Source organism: Passer montanus, unplaced genomic scaffold, assembly GCF_014805655.1.
Source record: "Passer montanus isolate IOZ18808 unplaced genomic scaffold, ASM1480565v1 scaffold55, whole genome shotgun sequence".
NCBI classification, from domain to species: Eukaryota; Metazoa; Chordata; class Aves; order Passeriformes; family Passeridae; genus Passer; species Passer montanus.
Window position 1 is genome coordinate 2,744,413 of NW_024370485.1, and position 18,732 is coordinate 2,763,144.

At 38.8% G+C, this 18,732-nt stretch overlaps 1 protein-coding gene across 2 annotated transcripts; it reads right to left on the bottom strand.

Annotated features, from left to right (window-relative positions):
* Positions 1-300: 300 nt before the first annotated feature.
* On the bottom strand, positions 301-12,093 carry NCF4 (neutrophil cytosolic factor 4). Of its 2 annotated transcripts, none has more exons than XM_039725440.1 (10): positions 11,883-12,093; positions 9,630-9,714; positions 8,304-8,457; positions 7,917-7,987; positions 6,277-6,404; positions 5,238-5,295; positions 3,590-3,688; positions 2,718-2,848; positions 2,559-2,624; positions 301-1,775 (listed from the first exon to the last, which is right to left on the bottom strand). In XM_039725440.1, exons 1-10 carry the CDS (start codon positions 11,912-11,914, stop codon positions 1,547-1,549), a joined length of 1,053 nt encoding a protein of 350 aa, XP_039581374.1. In that variant the 5' UTR covers positions 11,915-12,093; the 3' UTR covers positions 301-1,546. The 2 variants fall into 2 exon arrangements, with proteins under 2 accessions (XP_039581374.1, XP_039581375.1); XM_039725441.1 differs by having other exon boundaries at positions 1,604-1,771.
* Positions 12,094-18,732: the final 6,639 nt, after the last annotated feature.

An 18,732-nucleotide genomic window follows, 5' to 3' on the forward strand; every position in this document is an offset into this window, starting at 1 on the left:
AGTCCCCAGATACAGAATATAACTGGCAGAATCTGACTGTCGTGCACTGCTACTCCTCCTTTAAATCCCCATGGTACTGACCAAAACCACAGGTAGCACAGTTATTCTGTCATCAGAACTGCATCAATAAACAAGCAAAAAAAAAACCCAAAAAAAACCCCTATCATGTGAATAAGGGAAACATGCAAAGCATGACAAAGAATATGGAGAATATCTGTGTGTGAGAAGGTGTCCATATAAAACCTGCAGACAGTTAGAGGAATGTATAACTTGGCTGGATGGGAAGAATTTATTTTGCATTGCAGTTTAAAGGCAGAGGGGGATCGTCCTGCCCTGATTTTCAAAGGCCAGTGTGTTTATGTTCTTCCAGCACCCTTATAAAAGAGGACAGTTGTTTCCTAGTAGACATTTTCCTTCCCTTTCCCTTCTCATTGAAAATGTTCCTCCATTTTCAGAGAGACATGCTGAGTTGCTGCTTACATCACAGGATCCAGCTGTCAGTGAAAATCTCTGAGTGCCAGTTGCTCTGTTGAACTCCAGGAACAAGTAACAAAGAATCCTGCACACCAGAAGCTTTGCAGTCCATACCTGCCATTAGGTTTCAAACTTACAATGCATTTTCTTACATATCACAACATGTAATATCACTGACACAATCATTGCTGTTACTTCATCTTCTTTCTAAATAACATTGCTACAATGCCTCTGAAGCAGGAAGTCACATTTTGTAATATTTTAGTAAAATAATGTCAAGAAGCACCCCATAAAAAAACACCCACTTTTAAATAAACATTGACGAACTAATGTTTAACTTTATTTGTGAAGAATCTGATACAGTAATTTCTTGTTAATTCTACTTTGAATGCAGTGTCAGAAAGCAGAAGACAGAGAAGAAACTGCTGTTTGAATAGATATCCTACACATTTTCCCAGAACATGAAAATAAGTGGATTGTACAATTATATAAAGGTCTATAAGGAACACCACAGGTGTACTAGGTTTGATTCACAGAATTCAATAAACTGGTCAGTGGAAAAGAAGAAAGCTAAGATGGGCTGCAATTTCTTCACTGCAATCCAAAAAAGTTTTCTTGATGCTCCTAGGACAAACTCTGAACACCCAGTCAGACTCCAACATGAGAGAAATAATTACACAATGGCCCACAAACCTTCAAATCAGCAAATGAAGAGAAATTTATGAGAGTCTAGAGAAAAAACAAAAGCTTATGAAGACATTCTGGACAAATAACTAGCCTTGGGAGTGAGAACAGAAACTAGAGCAGGTCTAGGGGCTCAGGAGACCTCTGTTGCAGGCTGACACTGACTTGCTTTGTAAACATGGCTCATTATTTTATTTCTCTATTCCTCACATTCTCTGGTCTCTTTGTGGATGTCTGTATTGTAGATGTGTGCTAAAAAGCTGAAGAAGTTAACTAAGTACAGATTTTACACTGAAAGGTAATATATCACTAAAAATTACTCATTTCAAGGACACTTCAAAGACATGTTGAAGGAAACTGCCTGCAGAGAGGGATACCTATATAGCACTTACATTGCTCCTACTGTTTGAGGAGCACCTGTTCCTGGACTAGTGTTGTAGACACCCAAGTCATCTTTGTGAGTGATGTGCAACTTCCAAGGGAAAAAGTGCTTCTCAGAAGGATTTTTTCTGCTCTGAGACACCATGAGTTCAACATCCTGATCGGAGAGCAAGCGGATCAGATCACCATCAGCGTCCCGGTAATTCAAAACAATGTCTTCTTGGTTAAACTCCTGCCTGGCAGAAAAGAAATAGATTGATCCCCAGAAATCAAGGAATGCCTGGGAGGTGTTACATGATGAACAATATACTGACAATCTAATTAATTTTGATAAAAGCCACACAAAGCCTTGGGTGTCTTGGCTTTCTTGATACAGTTAGTACTAGAAATCATATAGCCACATGCATGCTGTGTTGTGTTTAAGCTAAGAAATCTATCAGAACCAAGAACCATTTTCAGTAACACCACATAAATGGCACAATTAATCTGTGTGTTTAATAGAATTACCATGAAAAACAGCTGACCATGGTTACCACCAACTTTTGCCTACTTATTTTTGCTCTTTCTGAGGAGTTTAAGAATATTAGAACAGGTGTTCTATAACCAATATTTACTAATATTTAATGTTCTAAATGGTTGGTGTTCAATACCAGATTAATCTAGTTTAACACTAGTTTAACAAGTGTTAGAAGGCCATGTCCTACATCCTGAAGAAATGTACTAGGCAAAAGATGCTAAGAGGTATGGCTCTTATCAAGAGTACAAGAAATGGAAATTTCTACCCATCACAATTGAGTCAGAAGTGTGTGTCATTCCTCACTCATTGACAATCCCAAGAAGGACTAGTGTCTGCACAGATGGCCCTGGGCCAACTCAAAGTTTAACTTCTTCAAGACACTTGAAAAGTATTTCATACACAAAACATGGCAATGACCAAGTAGAATGTGGAAAATCTCAAACTAGAATGAACCTGACAAATGTTTAAGTATCAAATATACAGACAAGTGCTTGCATTGTACCTCATCAATTCCATTAGATCTTTGAATGATGGAATGCTGCTCACATCCTCTTCCACTGAGATGTCCCTGTATTTAGAACACATCTAATCATTACATATCATGACAAGAGAATAGTTGATGTTTCTTCATCAGCAAACTTGAAGACTATTTTGTTATTACCTGATGGTGGTCACAGTCTCATCATAGTAATAACAGCGAACTTTATTAACTGTGTCTTCCTGCTGTGGTAAATCTTTTATGATCTTCACAAAAGCACATGGGAAAATCCCAGTGGCACCATCAGCAGTTCCCTGGAATGATAGAAAATGTTAGAGACAAGAAAACCATGCCATATTGACCACATGCAATGGGTTCTGGAATTCAATTAATTTACACAGAAACCACAGTAAGAATTTTTCCATTATAATCAATAAAATAAATTCTATGGAAGTGACCTGATGGCATCCCCACAAAAAGGTTATACAATTACATAGTCAAATAGCAGGCAGGGGAGTGAAACAGTGTGTAAAAAATGCAAGTCAGATGGTTAGCAAGGAAGGCTGTGGTGTTCGAGCAAGCAGAGATATCATATCAGCAAACACACAGTATGTTCTCCTCATCCTTTTTTCAGAACACTGCTGCATTGCCCAAGTTCTCTCTAATCAGGCTGACGTGTGTTGTGGTATGAAGCATGAAGCATACATCAACTCACCCTGAGGCAAGAAACCAATTAATTGCTGAAATGGAGTTTCCATCTCCTTTCTGTGGCCTTTCTATGTTGTAATCACTTCCAAAGAATTTAAAAACATTCCAGCAGAAGAAAATGCAAATAAAAACTGAAGGCTGGAGGGCAGAAAATTTGTAAGCTAAAAACCATCAAGGAACCAAACAATTACTAATTTGGAATCAAGGATTTAGTCTTGACAGTAAGACCTGATTATGATACAGTTTCTCCTTGAAAGGAAGAGGCAGGTCACAAGGATCAGGAGAGCCCTTTCTACTCATATATTTCAAGATATGCTAATAATTCAGTACTGCTATTGCAGTCTTACCTCCAACCAGTCTTTGTTTACTTTGCTGAGTAGATAGATCAAATCTCCCTTCTTGAACTTGAGTTCCAGTTTATTTGTTCCAGGAAAATCAAACAGTGCCTGTGGAAAGTAATAACCTTGAAATTATTAATTCACAGAATTACAAAAGCAAATCTTTCTGTTGTGTTCTTGAGGAGAAAGCATAAAGCAGCAAGACAGTGTGTACTTTGTCATCACATATGTATTTCTGGGAGAAGGTCACATATATTTGACTGTATTCTGCAGTTCTCACAATCTCTTCTCCTACTCAGCACACACAAAACTGCTTTGAAGAAGCAGTGAAAGCACTAGGACAAACATGGCCCTGAGAGGGCTACATACAAGGATTCTTAAAGTGGCAGAACACTGAGCACCAGAGAAATCAATATACATAAGCTGAAAGCACATAAGAGCAAGTAAGACCACAGAGCTGAAGCCAACTGACATCTTGAAATCCTGAGAACTGAAAAAATATGCGGCCTTACAGCTTTTAGATTTGCTGCAAAATATTACAAAAAGCCTTAAAAAATTGCAGAAATGTTGTGTCTTAATTTGAGGGTAACTAACTGTTGCTTTTACATCTAGCTGTCAGGTCTGGATGCTGAACTGGGAGATGTGGGAAAGCCTGGGAAATTTACGAGTTGTTGAAATGGAACTTAGATGCCCTCTTCAGGAAAAAAAAAAAAAAAAAAAAGAAAGAAAGAAAGAAAGAAGGAGGCATCTCCATGCTTATCATCCTAACAAAAGGTTGGATAGTTAAAGTGGTTGAGTTATCAAAAATACACATCTCCCCCATTGTCCTTAAAGAACATGGTCTTAGAGGAGCAAAAATGAAAAGGTGCTCTTTATTCTCTGTTGCAATTGTTCTTTTGGTCTTGTTAATGCCAAGAGTTCTCTTAATAAAAAACAAACAAAATAATGCTACTGTTGTGCTAGTGGTTCAGATGTCTACTTATTAGCCTTTCAAAAGCCTTTTTTCACCTATTGAAAAGTTCTGGTAGGTATATTCAATACTAATAAATTAATAGATAAAACACAAGAGATATGACTGTTCCCAGACCTGTCATTCTCCGTGTAAAGAACAAAAGCAACAAACCTCAAAGCAGATGCATGCTATTTTAATCTTATATGGCAAAGTCACATGTTTCAGGAAGCAAGACCCTGCTCAAACACTGGTTACAAAGCAGTCTCATGTGCTTAATACTGAGAAAATATACCACAAAAGACAAGAGTATGGGCATTTATGTTACAGAAAATACTAAGATGCCTCACCTGCAAAGCTTTTAAACATATGCTGAAGTCACTGAAGCTTATGCCTGTTTTAGATTTAACTTATGGGTAGTACTATGCAAATGTGGACCATTTGGCAGTAAGCTGTACACGTCTCAGTTTTGAATCTCCTGTCATTCTAATTTCACCATGGACCTTCTTATTACTCAAGTGATGAGGAACAGAACACCTCTTTCCATCCTTTGTTTCATTCCCTGTTGTGAAAATCAATTGTTTTTTCTCTGTTTATTTCACCTTCTTCCCCCAAGCTCTAATTGAAAATGGCAACCTGATGGATGAGGTACCAAAGTAAAACAGAGTTTAATCTCCTGTCCTATGACAGGTTGTGCAGAGTACTCACCTCAGCCCGGGGAGCTGCGGTGCGGTCAAAAACAGGCACTTGATCTGAAATGCTCTTACTGCAAAGAAATGAGACAATAGGGAGGTAAGCATCCTTCCAAGTCATTAAAAATGCTACACAATCAGTAGTGCAGTGTCTGCGTTTTTACTGTTTAAGGGGTATGTATGCCATAGATCACTTGAGACACTGCATGAGAATCTGTGTGCAGCACTCAAGTAAATAAATATGGATGCAGCAACACTATCCTAGTTCTCTCGGTTTCAGTGCAGAGCAGCAGCAATCTGATGGTGTCTGCTGCTGAGAACAGATGAAATTTTCAATACAGTCAGTATTCTGGACTTCTTTTCCACAGCACTGCTCAGTCCCCCTACTCTGCCTTCTGGGCATCATTGTTTCTAGCATTTATGGCATTTAGTTCAAACCCTGCCATCATACACACATGCAGTTTTTACATTGTTTGAGGTAGGTGAAAAGGAAGTGAGTCCATCTTTGGAATGCTGAAAGGAGAATTAATTTATCTGAAAAATAATGAAGCATGACATCTACTTAGCAGTTCTCCAAAGGGGTGTCAATGCTGCTATGTAGGACAGGCCCCTGTTTAGACAAAGGATGGGAGGAAATTAAGTATTCAGTTTCATTTAGTGTCTGAACCAGATCTCACTGAATTCAGTGCCAAAACTCACATTGACTTCAGTGGTGCAAGTCTATGTCATTAAGCTTGGCCTTATTCTGCATATTATAATAGAAATTACCATTAGAGAAATATGGTCAGATAGAGCTGGACAGTATTTTTAAAGAGGCAAGGTATACTGTCATTTTGGAATTTTCCTTTATGCAAGTACCACATCCACTTAAAAAAATCGGAGATTACTGAAAACAAGAAATACTCTGTGTTCACTCCACCACAAAGACCTTCATATTAAGGATTCATGCACTCACTTGGAAAACACAGTGGTGATCCTCAACTCTCTCCCCCCTCCAAAACTGGACAGTATCTCTTACATCAAGCAATGTAGAAAAAAACATGTCAATCACTTACACTCGGCGTGTCCGTGGGCGAAGCCGTCTCAGTCTGTGAGGCACCTGCTCACCATCAAAGGTTGAGTGGTAGAAGAACAGCCGAACGTCCTCATCCATCAACACCCAAGCAGGGAGGCAGAGCAGGTTCTGTGCCAAGAGCAGGCAGGAAGCAGAGTGTAACAGTGGGAGAGACCAATTCTCTATTTATTTACATGTAACAAATATGCCTCTCTGACCTACGGGATCTTGAAGGATATTCATTACTGCCAGAAATCTCCCTCCTCTCCTTTCTCACTCAGCAGGACACAGCTGAACAGCTGACAGTCTCTTCTCTTTACTCGTGGAGTTGGCCAATGTATTGCTTCACACTTTTTGTACCTGATTTACTGCAGGAGTAAATAGCTTTTTGTTTTTCTTTTCAGAACATGAATGACTGGGGCAAGAAGACAGTCTTAAGTGGTAGAAGTCTTGGCCAATGCTTCAGACTTTTACTGATTTGAAGTTCACTTCTTCAGTTAACCTGCACACAAAGAATATCTCTCCTTGATGTATGCTGCATCTTCACTGTAATTCAAGTACTCCCAGAAGCCCACCTGTCCTGATTCTGGCAGTTTTCTTCTTAGTAGCTGGTACAGTGCTGTGTGTTGGATTTAGCATGAGAATAATGTTGATAACACAGAAATGTTTTAGTTGTTTCTAGCTAGTATTTTACCTAGTCTAAGCCAAGGGCTTTTCTGTTTCCCAAATCCTGCCAGTGAGGATCTGCACAAGAAGTCAGGAAGGAGCACGGCCAGAACAGCTGGTCCAACCTAGCCAAAGGGATGTTCCATGCCATAGGACATCATGCCCAGTATGTCCTGGAGGGAGCTGCCCAAGAGCCACTGAGCACTGCTCAGTGGACCAGCTGGGCATCAGCCAGCAGGTGGTGAGCAATTGTATCGCGCATCATTTGTTTGTTTTCTTCTTTAGTTTTATTTCTCTCTGTCTCTTTGATTACCTCCCTTCTAATTAAAATTATTTATTAGTATTATACTTTATTTCAATTATTAAACTATTCTTATCTCAACCCATGGATTTTACCGTTTCCTGATTGTCCTCCCCATTCCATTAGGGAAGCAGAGAGTGAGCAAGAGGCTGTGTGGCACTTGATGGTGCATGGGGTAAAGCACAACCCATACACCATTCTCCTAATCCCTTGGAGATGGACACACCAACGCTGTATTCATGGAACACCTGGAGATTCACCATTTCCTCATACATCTTTGGGTTTTGGTAAGGATGTCTATCTGTACATGAGGAGAGAGAGTGACCCTTTGTGAACTGCATGCTCCAGCAGACCCTACAGTCTGAACAATATGGGGAAGATGACTTCAGGTTGTACCACAGGGTGGGCACTATGTCATCAGGAAAGCAGAACAGAGAGAAGCAGGTACTTAGAACCACAACAGTACTGTCTGCCTTAACTGATTTCAATGGCTAAGTATCTGCAGTGATGACTGCATTCTTTACTTTAAAATTATGCTTTACCTTGCATCGTCAGGAAAGCAGAACAGAGAGAAGCAGATACTTAGAACCACAACAGTACTGTCTGCTTAACTGATTTCAATGGCTAATATCTGCAGTGATGACTGCATTCTTTACTTTAAAATTATGCTTTACCTTCATGTAGACATTTAGGATAGGAATCCTGTTCTCAGCAATTTCCTTTTTGGCACCAACAAAAACTTTTCCTGAAAAATATAAAACATGTAATAGTTATTGAAGGGGAAAAAAAAAAAAAGAAAGGAAAAAAGAGGCTGTCAGAGAAATGAAGCAATCAGGAGAAAGTAAAAGCTAAAAAAAATTACACATTTTCTAAAGGATTTTAGGTTTCTAAATGGACTTTACTACAAGTGAAGGGGCTATCAATGGAACATGACTTCTCTGACATCCACAGCCAGGAATTAGTTCCTTGTCACAACCACTTCTCTCATTGCATTCCTCTTCAGGACAGCCTGGAGCTGAGAGGGCTGCTAATTGTGCAAAGGTTTGGTACTGACAGCTTACCTGGCAGTACAGGGAGTGTGCAGGTAAATGGGCTGTTATTGCTCTCTGGCCCATATCTCTCCTCTAGTTTGGTGTGCAGGGCATAGAACTCACGATAGCGCCGGAAAATCAGGTATCTGCCACCACCTTTAAGCTTTACTTCAATGACAAACATCTGAAACAGAAAAGAGGGATTCAGGCTGATGTTCATACTTGCTTATAAATACTCACCAAGTGAATGTGAGGAATAAAATAAGAACATAAGATCAGTGCTCCATTAGTGGGAATATTCTCTTAGGAGCAGTTTTGAAAGCAAGCATTCAGTTAAGCATCTGCAAAATCAGGAGTTAGGATATAACAAGGTAGCACCAGTGTGGTATTTGTGTGGGTCTAGCTTGCACATGAAGCACACAGCTGTCCCTGTGGCTGCTTTATATTATATAATCTTAAAAGGATACATGAAATTACTAGATTTAACTTCATGCTTGCACACTTTTCCTCAGTAACCAGCAAAATACATTAGGGAGACAAATACAAATATTTTACAATAAGATGCCTTGGACACCTAAATGTAGAGACAGACAGACATCTAAATCAATTGATTTTCAGAATTGAAGGCATTCATACTTCTTTTTTGACTTTAATATATACAATTGCAGAAATTATTGTCTGACCTCCTCCAACCACTATTATATTTCTCTTTTGACAAAATTGCTTTGCTCTAAAGGAACCCAAAATTTCCACGCACTGACCTCTGAGTCACATTGCCGCCAGATCCTTCAGAAAACAAAAAGACAGAGCAATCAAACATCTCTATTCCAGAGAAAAACCTGAATACTGCAGTGGGAAGGGTTTTATGAGCAATGTCTCCAGGAGAAGTCAGACTGAGATGGGCATATTCAAACCTTCAGAAAATCTTAGTGCCTTTCCCTACTACTCCCTTCCTCTGTGCTCTTTCATGTCTTAATATGCTACCTCCTGTGAAGATGGGAGCATCCTAACTTGCCAGTATCACAGAATAGTAAGCAAGACTCTGCCTTTCTAGCCTCTGAATTACTTTCCCACTATCTTCACCAATGGTACAGCAGTCCAAGAGGAAACAAAGCAGATATTAGGAAAAATTATTATGTTAGAGGATATCTGCCACATTTCATTCAGAAAATAAATCTTTAGACTGAATCTGGGATAACTATACTTCATTCAAGAAAAATAAAGCACTGAGAAGTCTTCCATATGGAACTACTCATGCCAAAAAGCAATTACACAAGATTAGCTGCATTTTGCTTCCCACAGCCAAAGAAGTCACAGGTGAAGGCATATAGAGGCAGGATAAGTCTCCCTTCTTACATAGTAATTAGTAAAGCCTTTCTTCTCTTCAATATCTGCAATATTAGCTGAAACAGGTACATCATCTGGAAGCTGGTCAAAATCACTGTGAAGCAAGAACAGAAGATTTAGGTTACACATATTGGAATTAGCCTTTGAGGTGTCCTATGCCACACAGAGCAAAGATAGGCAATATCACATTTACTAGTATCAAAACCAAGACATTAGGAACTCATGGTGTCATTCTCTTCCTCTGGAGGTCTGATCTTCTATCAAGAAACCAAGACATTAGAAACTCATGGTGTCATTCTCTTCCTCTGGAGGTCTGATCTTGAGATGTCAAGTTTCAATAAGTTAAGCACAAGTCAGTGATCATTGAGAAGATTCATTATGCCTGAAAAATACCCCTTTCCTAGGCTTGCTCACGAACAGGACTACAAAACAAACACTTGAACTGCTAAGCTTTTCCTGAGAAATGTGATCAGCTGTGGATATATTCATAATCCTTCTTTAATCCAGGAGATTTACAAAAAGAACCCTGCATCAGTGGATCCTATTCTAAGGAGATCATTATATATAATGATTTATGCTGCTATTATTACTGCATTACTGATTCCTAGGCTTGCTCAAGGAACAGGACTACAAAACAAACACTTGAACTGCTAAGCTTTTCCTGAGAAATGTGATCAGCTGTGGATATATTCATAATCCTTCTTTAATCCAGGAGATTTACAAAAAGAACCCTGCATCAGTGGATCCTATTCTAAGGAGATCATTATATATAATGATTTATGCTGCTATTATTACTGCATTACTGTAGGGAATAGGAATCAGTTCTGAGAAAAAAGCTTGTTATGCAAGGTGCTGTAGAAACCGACGGCACAAAGCTAAATCCTAAAAACTTTATACTCTGTGCAAGATGTGTAAAATGTACCATATACATATAAGAAAAGAAACAACAGGATAAGCACAAACAGAAAAATAGCAAAGAAACAAAAGCATAGTATTGTTCTATATCAAAAACTAGTGGTGCCTGCACCAGCTGTCAAAATGTTGTCAAGTTTTCTTGTAAACATCACAATAAAGCAAACTCTTAAAGAGGCTTGGAAAAATAAGACTAGGCTATCAAATATTTGGAGAGAGACCTGCCAGTCACAGCAGATAAGGTTCATCACAGAATCACAGTATATTTGGAGTTGGAAGGGATCCACAAAGATCATCAAGTACCACTCTTAATGAATGGCCCACACGGGGATCGCACCTGGCATTTATCTCCCAATCACAGCAGATAACCTGAAGCAAGCACAAAGATATTTGTTTGAAAATGTCAAAAGTGTGTGAAGGAACACATGGTAGTAGGCAAGGTTAGAATAATCTTTGCAGATCCTAGAAAGAATTGGATTTGAAGTGAGAAGGAAGGATCCCTGCAGGAACACCTAACGAGCAGCCATATGACCACACAGTCATGTTACTGGTCTATACTGCCCACACTACAAAAATACAGATTGGCAGGTGCTTTTTCCTCTATGACCTTCTCCTTGGTGCAACAGCTTTGACAAGCAGCAGACAAATTCACCTTTGCTTCAGTCTTATAACTCAGTGTTGTTAGAGGGGTATTTATATTAACATCTGAGTAAAAACCATCTAGAATGAGGGGAAAAAAATAACAAATGAGATAAAGAGAGACTTTTAAAAGGATCATCTAAGAATTGCCAAGCTGACAAAATGTTAAATATTCTGAATATATATATATTAAAAAAAGTGGTAGTTGTCTCAGTTTATTCTGCTATGAGAATATCCCAAGCAGGGGCTTCCACAAGGCGTAGCCCATTTGAAGAAATGATGCAACATCTTGCAATAGTTTGCTGTACAAGGAAAATGCCATGAATCAGCACCACCCACAATACTGTAAATACTACCCCTTACTGTGAAGAGGGATGTGGTTATGGAGACCAAGAGATATAATTAGTCATATCACAAACACTCATATCATAAACTCTAGTAAAAGGGAAACTTGTTTTGCAGCTATAAAGAGCACAATGACCCACTATGTCCTAAGTCATGAATATTCCCCACAAAAAGAAGAAAGTTCACTCCACAATAAGAAATGGTCTGCTTGACCCTAAGCAACCTAATAGTGTGGAAGTTAGAGACTGTTCTGATAACAAGAAGCCTTTTAGAATCACCAAAGATGCTTGCATCCAAATTAACCAAACAGATCACAGGAGTTACAAGAGGCTTGTGGGGAGGCAGGAGCAGGGAGAGACACATTACCTCTTTTCTCGCAGCTGTCGGGGAAGAGACATTGTTCTTCTTAAATCCAGATGACTAAGATCTATTCCTCTACTTCTTGGGCAGTTCCTGATTTAATAGGATGAACACAAAGTCAAAGTAATTCTCCCTGCATGAAACAAGACTCCTTTGCAAGGCCTCAGAGACCTTTTTTTAGTGTTTCAGTGTCAGACGATTTCTGCTGTACCTCCCCACCCCCATGAGTTTGAGGAAGTACCAGGGGGAAAACAGTAATAAAGAGAGACTGCTCTGTGAGGTCTGTCATGTCTCAAAACTGCTACAACTGAGAAACTGAAAGCCCAAGAAAAAGCAGAAACTATGAAACACATATTCCATTGTCCACCCTCCACCAAAATATTTGTCTCTGTTGAAAGCCAGTATGAGTGGGTTCAACAGTCTGTTTTGCCTCAGCGAAAATGTCCCCATATATACTTCTACATTAATATTTGTAAACTAGGATGAATATTTCTGATCCCTTCTTGAGGCTCTGTGATTCCCAAGGATCCTCCTTTTCACAGACCAAGAGCCAGGAGGTGGAGCTAAAGAATAAATTTTAAAATGGGAGCCGAATGTATCATCAGAAAGATCAGCCTTGTCAAACACCAGGACATCGGGCACAGGAGATGAGATTTGAAGGATGGATCAATGCAAGTAAGACAGGAGTCCTTTAAAGGCCAGAGATTTTTTTGGCTTCATGTGCTTAAAACAACACACATTTGCCAAATACAGAGACAAGGTAACGGCTTGCCCTGGCTTTTACTCAAACTGTAGTGACAAAGCATTTCTGTAACAACAGTTGACAATCTTTCAAGAAGAACATAAAAGGAAGAAAGTGATGAGGAAACCATGATTTCTTAACAATATGGCTAAGTTGTAACACAGCTTATCTGCCTTAGTCAAAAGCTGTTATGTGCATCCTTGCCTCTCCATTTCAGTCGTTGACTCTCTTCCATTTTCATGTTCAATACATTTTGCCTCCTTCTCCTCCTTCCGCTGCCAAGAACAAAAATTCCCATCTGAATGGAGCAAAAATCAACCAGCATCCTTCCAAATAAAACTCTATTTACAACTGTAATCATTGGCCTTGAGAGTAACTGCATTGCATTGCATTTTAATGAAGTAAATCCTTCACCCAGCTCTTTTCCATGGATAACTCTAGGCACCATAATAGAATTTGAGAGGGTATATAGTGTCTCTTGATCTGAACCAGGAGAACAAAATTCTGAACTGTATTTTCTGAACAATCTGCTACTCTGCTACGTATCATAGCTTTGACAAGAAAAGCATAGAAAGGGTATCCTAATTTTTTTCAAATGTCCTGAAAGATAATCTAGATACAATGAAGGTACATCTTTTATTAGACAGACGATATGACATAATGCAAAAATTCATGTTCATTGTTTATCTAGGGAGGTGGCTTCTTGAAAACAAGTTGACAGAAACTCTCAGACAAATTGTCTATGCAAATGCTTTGCTGTAAGATGAGTAAAACAAACTGAAAGCAGCTCAATTCCACTACTCTCCACTAGACATTACAGCTAGTAATAATATTAACCTGACAGAATAATGCTAGACCTGCTAAGAATGTTTATAATTCTGCAGTATTTTCTTGTTCTGAGCTCAACCAGAAAAAAGGCTTGCTTTTCTGACAAAAGGCAGATTTCTACCTCAGATGAATGGATAGCTGATATTTTAGAGGGATCACCAAGGCAGTGAGACTAAGATTGGAAACACTGCCTTGCCATGTTCCCCTGTGCCAAATCAGTGCCTTAACTACCACTTCTTTTCTTTCCACTTCTACTATTGTGCTACTATAGTAGAAATAACAGCTTCTATTATTTGGGCTGAGAAAATAGGCTGTCTCTAATCAAATACACACCATTTCTCTGTTCAAATAATTATTTCATGAATGAAATAAATATCCATTACAAAACTGATATCCTAACAGTACCTATGCCAAGAGATATGCCTGCACTAGGGAAGTACCCACTTTCATCAGCTGACATGGCCAGGTCTCAGTTTTGAGAAAATCCATCCACACAGTATGGCTGGCATGGTCATTGTGGTGCTATGCACCAACCCACATACATGTGCAAGAGAAGAGAAAGCAGGAATTCATCCAAGTGCAAGGAATACAAAACAAAAATTGGTTCATTAAAGCAGACTACTAAGAGAATCCTCAGATGACTGAATCATGACCATATGTTGCCACCACTATATGCCTCTTCACAGTTCACAATCTACTCTATTATTTTGGACATGCCTGTGAGCTGTGAAACTGTGGCCTTCTGTCCAATGCACCTGTTGTTAGAAAACACATGTACAAGGATACACAGCACCCTGGAAATATGACAGGATCAGCTAGCACCAAACAACCAAAGTGAGTGAGGAATTTTAATGAAAAATTGGAATGTAGTCCCAAGTCACTAGAGATACATGAACCACTAATAAAAGGTAAACCAAAAAATGTAGCAGAAATACTCAGCTGAATCAAGTTTGGGTGACAGCACTACATACCACACTATGTATACATACACACTAGGGCAGCAGCTACTTATCATTTTGCATGTCTCTGTGGAATAATGGCTTCTCTCTGATGCACCTGATCTTACAAAAGTGCTGTGCAGCTATGCTCAATCACCAGCCATAGAATAAATCTTTAAAGTGATAGGAGAAAGTGAACAAGAATAATATTGTTAAAAGTTGTCTGATCTCAACACAAATTAATCTTCAAAGGAAATAACACTTAGCCATAACTGCAAGGAAGCTGAACATCAAATAGAAACACATACGGCAGAGTTGGCTTGCAAGATGCTTTCATTCAACCTATTGTTTTCAAAGGATATGTGGAATATTTGTTTCTGTAGCATACACATCATTAGCAGTTGGATGCCTTGACTCCTGTGGTTGCTTGAGACTGAGCTACAACTGTAATAACACTGATTTGGGAAGTGTTTGGGGATCTTTTCCATTTTCCTTTAATAATACTTGTACAGATCACCAGCTTTACAGAATGTTTTAATAGACTTTTACAATATTTATTTTCAAATACAGCCATGTATAATCTAGCAATTATTTTTATTATAGCACATGAATAATTTATTACAGTTCTGTAAAATTTCTGGACAAAAGTTACATTAGATAAGCTACTAATGTCTGTCCTGCAATCTTTGGAGCTCTTTTTCAGGTAGTTCTGCAATATCCTTAGAAGGCAGATAGCACAATGGTAAGTTATAAGACTGTTTCTTTCCTATATGCTTTCAGGGCAGTTGAAAAAAAATTTAAAAAAAAAGAAGTTGAAGTTGTCCTATCTTTCTGAACTTGAAACTTTGAGAAAAACAAACAAACAAACAAACAAACAAACAAAAACCAGGGAGCATAACTTGAGAGTTGAGCTAATTGTTTTTTTTGTATTCTTCGTTTGATAATGGCTCGATTCATAGTGTCTGAATGCATGGATATTCTCCTAGTCATGCATTGTGTTGGGATTTAAAAAACCACAGCAGTATGGATTGATAGCATTTGAAAATATGCTTTGAATTAAATCTGGACAGTGTTTCCATGATTGCTTTTTTAGGGCGAAAAGTAGCTAGTAGGTATTTGCAGAAAAAGACTCTTTTCATGCCCTGCTGATATAAACACAACTAAATAATCCATCTTGGACTGAAGAAATTTAAAGGTCAGCATCTACCACTGTTCCTGACAGTGAATTTAATGGTGTCATTTCCAGAATAAATTATTACTCAACATGGAAGAGGTTTACAGAACCAAATCTTAAAGAAAGAGCAGCATTTTTTAAAATTACATGCTTCTCAGAATATCAAACTAAATCATATACCTGAATCCTGTCTTTTTCATCTCTACTGCTTGAGCAAAATAAGGATTTCAGGGGAAGAAAAAAATAGGTTTTTCTTTAGACATTATCAGCTATTTTGGAAGTATGCAACCAACAGTACCATTCTGAGATTTGCTAGTTCATCCTTCAATGGGCAGATCTCACCAGCTTTTCTTATGCAGAGCAATATCACAAGCAGTATTATGATCTTCCTCTCAGTGGAAAATAATTCTTCTTTTCAAATAAACCTGCTTCCTTTTAAAAATATACCGAATTTCTTCTTGATGGAGTAGAATCACTAAAATTGGAAGAGTTAGAAGAAACTTATTCATGAGATTGGAAGAGTTAGAAGAAACTTCTTCATGAACAATGGACATTTTGTTCTCACAGAGCTCAGGTGGATATTTGATGCCCAGGACTATACTAAGTGAGAAAAATGGAAGCTCAGAAACAACAAGAGAATATTTCTTCATCCAGATCACATATCACTTCCTGGATAAAAAAAGTAAATAAGGAAGAAATAGAGCAGAGCTTGTCACTGCTATTGTGCATGACAGATGTGGGCTGGAGGTGGAGCCCTGTGCTCCAGTCAACTTCTCCAATGTCAAAACCTGGTAACTGGCCATTGCAGACAAAGAAGCAGGAAAGTTCCATTCAAGCACTCCTGAGAGAGCTATGCCTACAACCATCCCTCCAGAACTTTAAAACCTACCTTTAGTGCACAGCAGCAGTGCACATTTGTGGCAGGATGATTTTTGTAAGTCTGATCATCTCAAGAATCAAAAATCTTGAGTGATTGCTACTCAAGGTGAAGAAAATTCTGCTTCATCTCTTTCACAAGTTCAGAAGACCTATTATAATTACTCAAAAAATTTCACTGAACTTCCCCAAATGGCAAAACATGGTTGGGGTTTGCTAAAATTTGTGCAGTGATGCATTCAAATCAACCTACAGACTTCCTAACAGTTTAATTTCCCCATACATTTGAAGAAATCCTGTGACCAAATTCATTTTACCTTATTTAGGAACTTTAGATAAGTGCCTGTAGGTAAGTGAAGTTTTCTGAGAAGTGAAGAGAGACAGGCACCACTGGCCAGTAAATAAGCCCTCAAGTGGGCCAGTTCTCCCTATGAAGGTTTTATCTGTCTCCTAGGAATATACATGAATTATGAAATGTCTATATTCCCAGTTTTGTCACCTCAGGTTTCTAAAGGTAAGGTAATAAATCCGTCCGTTGCTGTGGACCTAGTTATTACTGGTACAAAGGTACCTTCTCATTCGGGACTCAGCTATATTTGGATATGCACTTTTACACTGGTATAATTGTCTTTACCCTAGGGGACTTGTACTACTTAAGACACACTGATATAGTCAAAGAAGCACAATTTTCTGGTGCAGAAATATCCAGTCTGCTCTTTATCGAGAGTTTATGGCTCATTTTCTAATGGTTCATAAATTGGGACAATATTTCTTAATAAAATCAGGGGGCAAGGGGGCTAGAGATTAGGATAGGCAGGCAAGTGCAAATAGAGAGGCAATAAATAGCAAAGTCTGGTGATTTTCAAAGTTCTTCTGTCTATTCCTCACAACTGATACTTACAGCCTGCCTCACCTGCTGCCTCACCTACTGGCCTTTTATTACCCCAGCCTTCATTCCTTGAAAGATAAACTTGTGGAATGAATGCACCAATTAACATTTCAATAAGCAATTCAATCCCCAGTCGGTGGCTGAACTGACCATTTCAAGTGTGGAAGGCTGGAGTTTATGTCTCCCATACCTCAACAGGCAGAAGGGTGCCTCATTGTGTGAAACTGGGTCTGAACAAGAGACCTCTTAATTAACTGCCATAGAAAGTTCAGCCACTGCCTTGCTGTGTGCAATTCCTTCTGCCTTAGCTTTGCCACCTGTAAAACAGGGCTGAGTAAGACTTTTCTCATGAGTGGCAAGGTGAGAAGGAAAAATGCTCAGCACAGGTATAATTCTTGGGGAAAATCAGGTAAAAAGTGAGAAAATAAAACCATTATCCTTTGCAATCCACCCGCATTCAAAATCACCTGCAGTGCAAATAGAAAACAATATAAAAAGGTTTCTCTTTTAAAATGTGCCAGTAATGCTCTGATACCAGGCCTTAGACCAGATTCCCAAACCCTCAGAAAAGACTGTAGTGGCTAAACTATCACGTATGTTAAACAGCAGTAGCCAACAGGCCTGACCCGATACAAAAAAGAACAAGGAAATGAAGAGTAACTTTCTGTCCAGAGTGCTATTTAATCTTGGAATGCATCATCGTGCTTGTGGATGGCTTCAGTAATCTGAGCCAAACAAAGGCACTGGAGAACTTTGAAGTTGTGATTTCAAGAAATCAATATATGGCAATGGTAATAGCTTAGGAAATTCCCCGTCTTCACATACTCTTGGTTTTTTCCTGCCTCACAGGATGGCACATCTGAGGCTATGCTGCAAAATACATCAGCTAACTAAGCCAGCTGTAAAAACAGTTTTTTAAGCCACAGATCAATTTCTCAGCCCAGCTCACAGCACAGACATCAACATGATGAGGAGAATTAATGGGGAGGAATACATTAAACAAGCATTGCCTGATAATTTTGTTTTACAAAACCATTCTGTTCTGACAACACAGTGAGTGCATGTGTGTACATGTACAACCCCAAATAACTCATTTTGTCTCCTGACAATCCATCTCTGCAGCAGATACTAATACAGCCTCTTTTACCCATATGCTTTAGGGCAATCTAAAAGTGATATGGCAAGAATTTTACCACTTCTGTGATGTATAGAAGAAGCCAAAACACACCCCCAAACCACGATCTTTGCTGTAATAGTTTTTCTGAATGAGACAGCAACTACTGAGGTAGTATCTACAGAACACAGCTCTTGAGGAGCTGCTCCACTCTCCTTTAGCACCTTTGCCCTGTTTGCCATCACTTTATTCATTTGCCACCACTTTATTCATTTTTCCAGATTTCACTACAAAC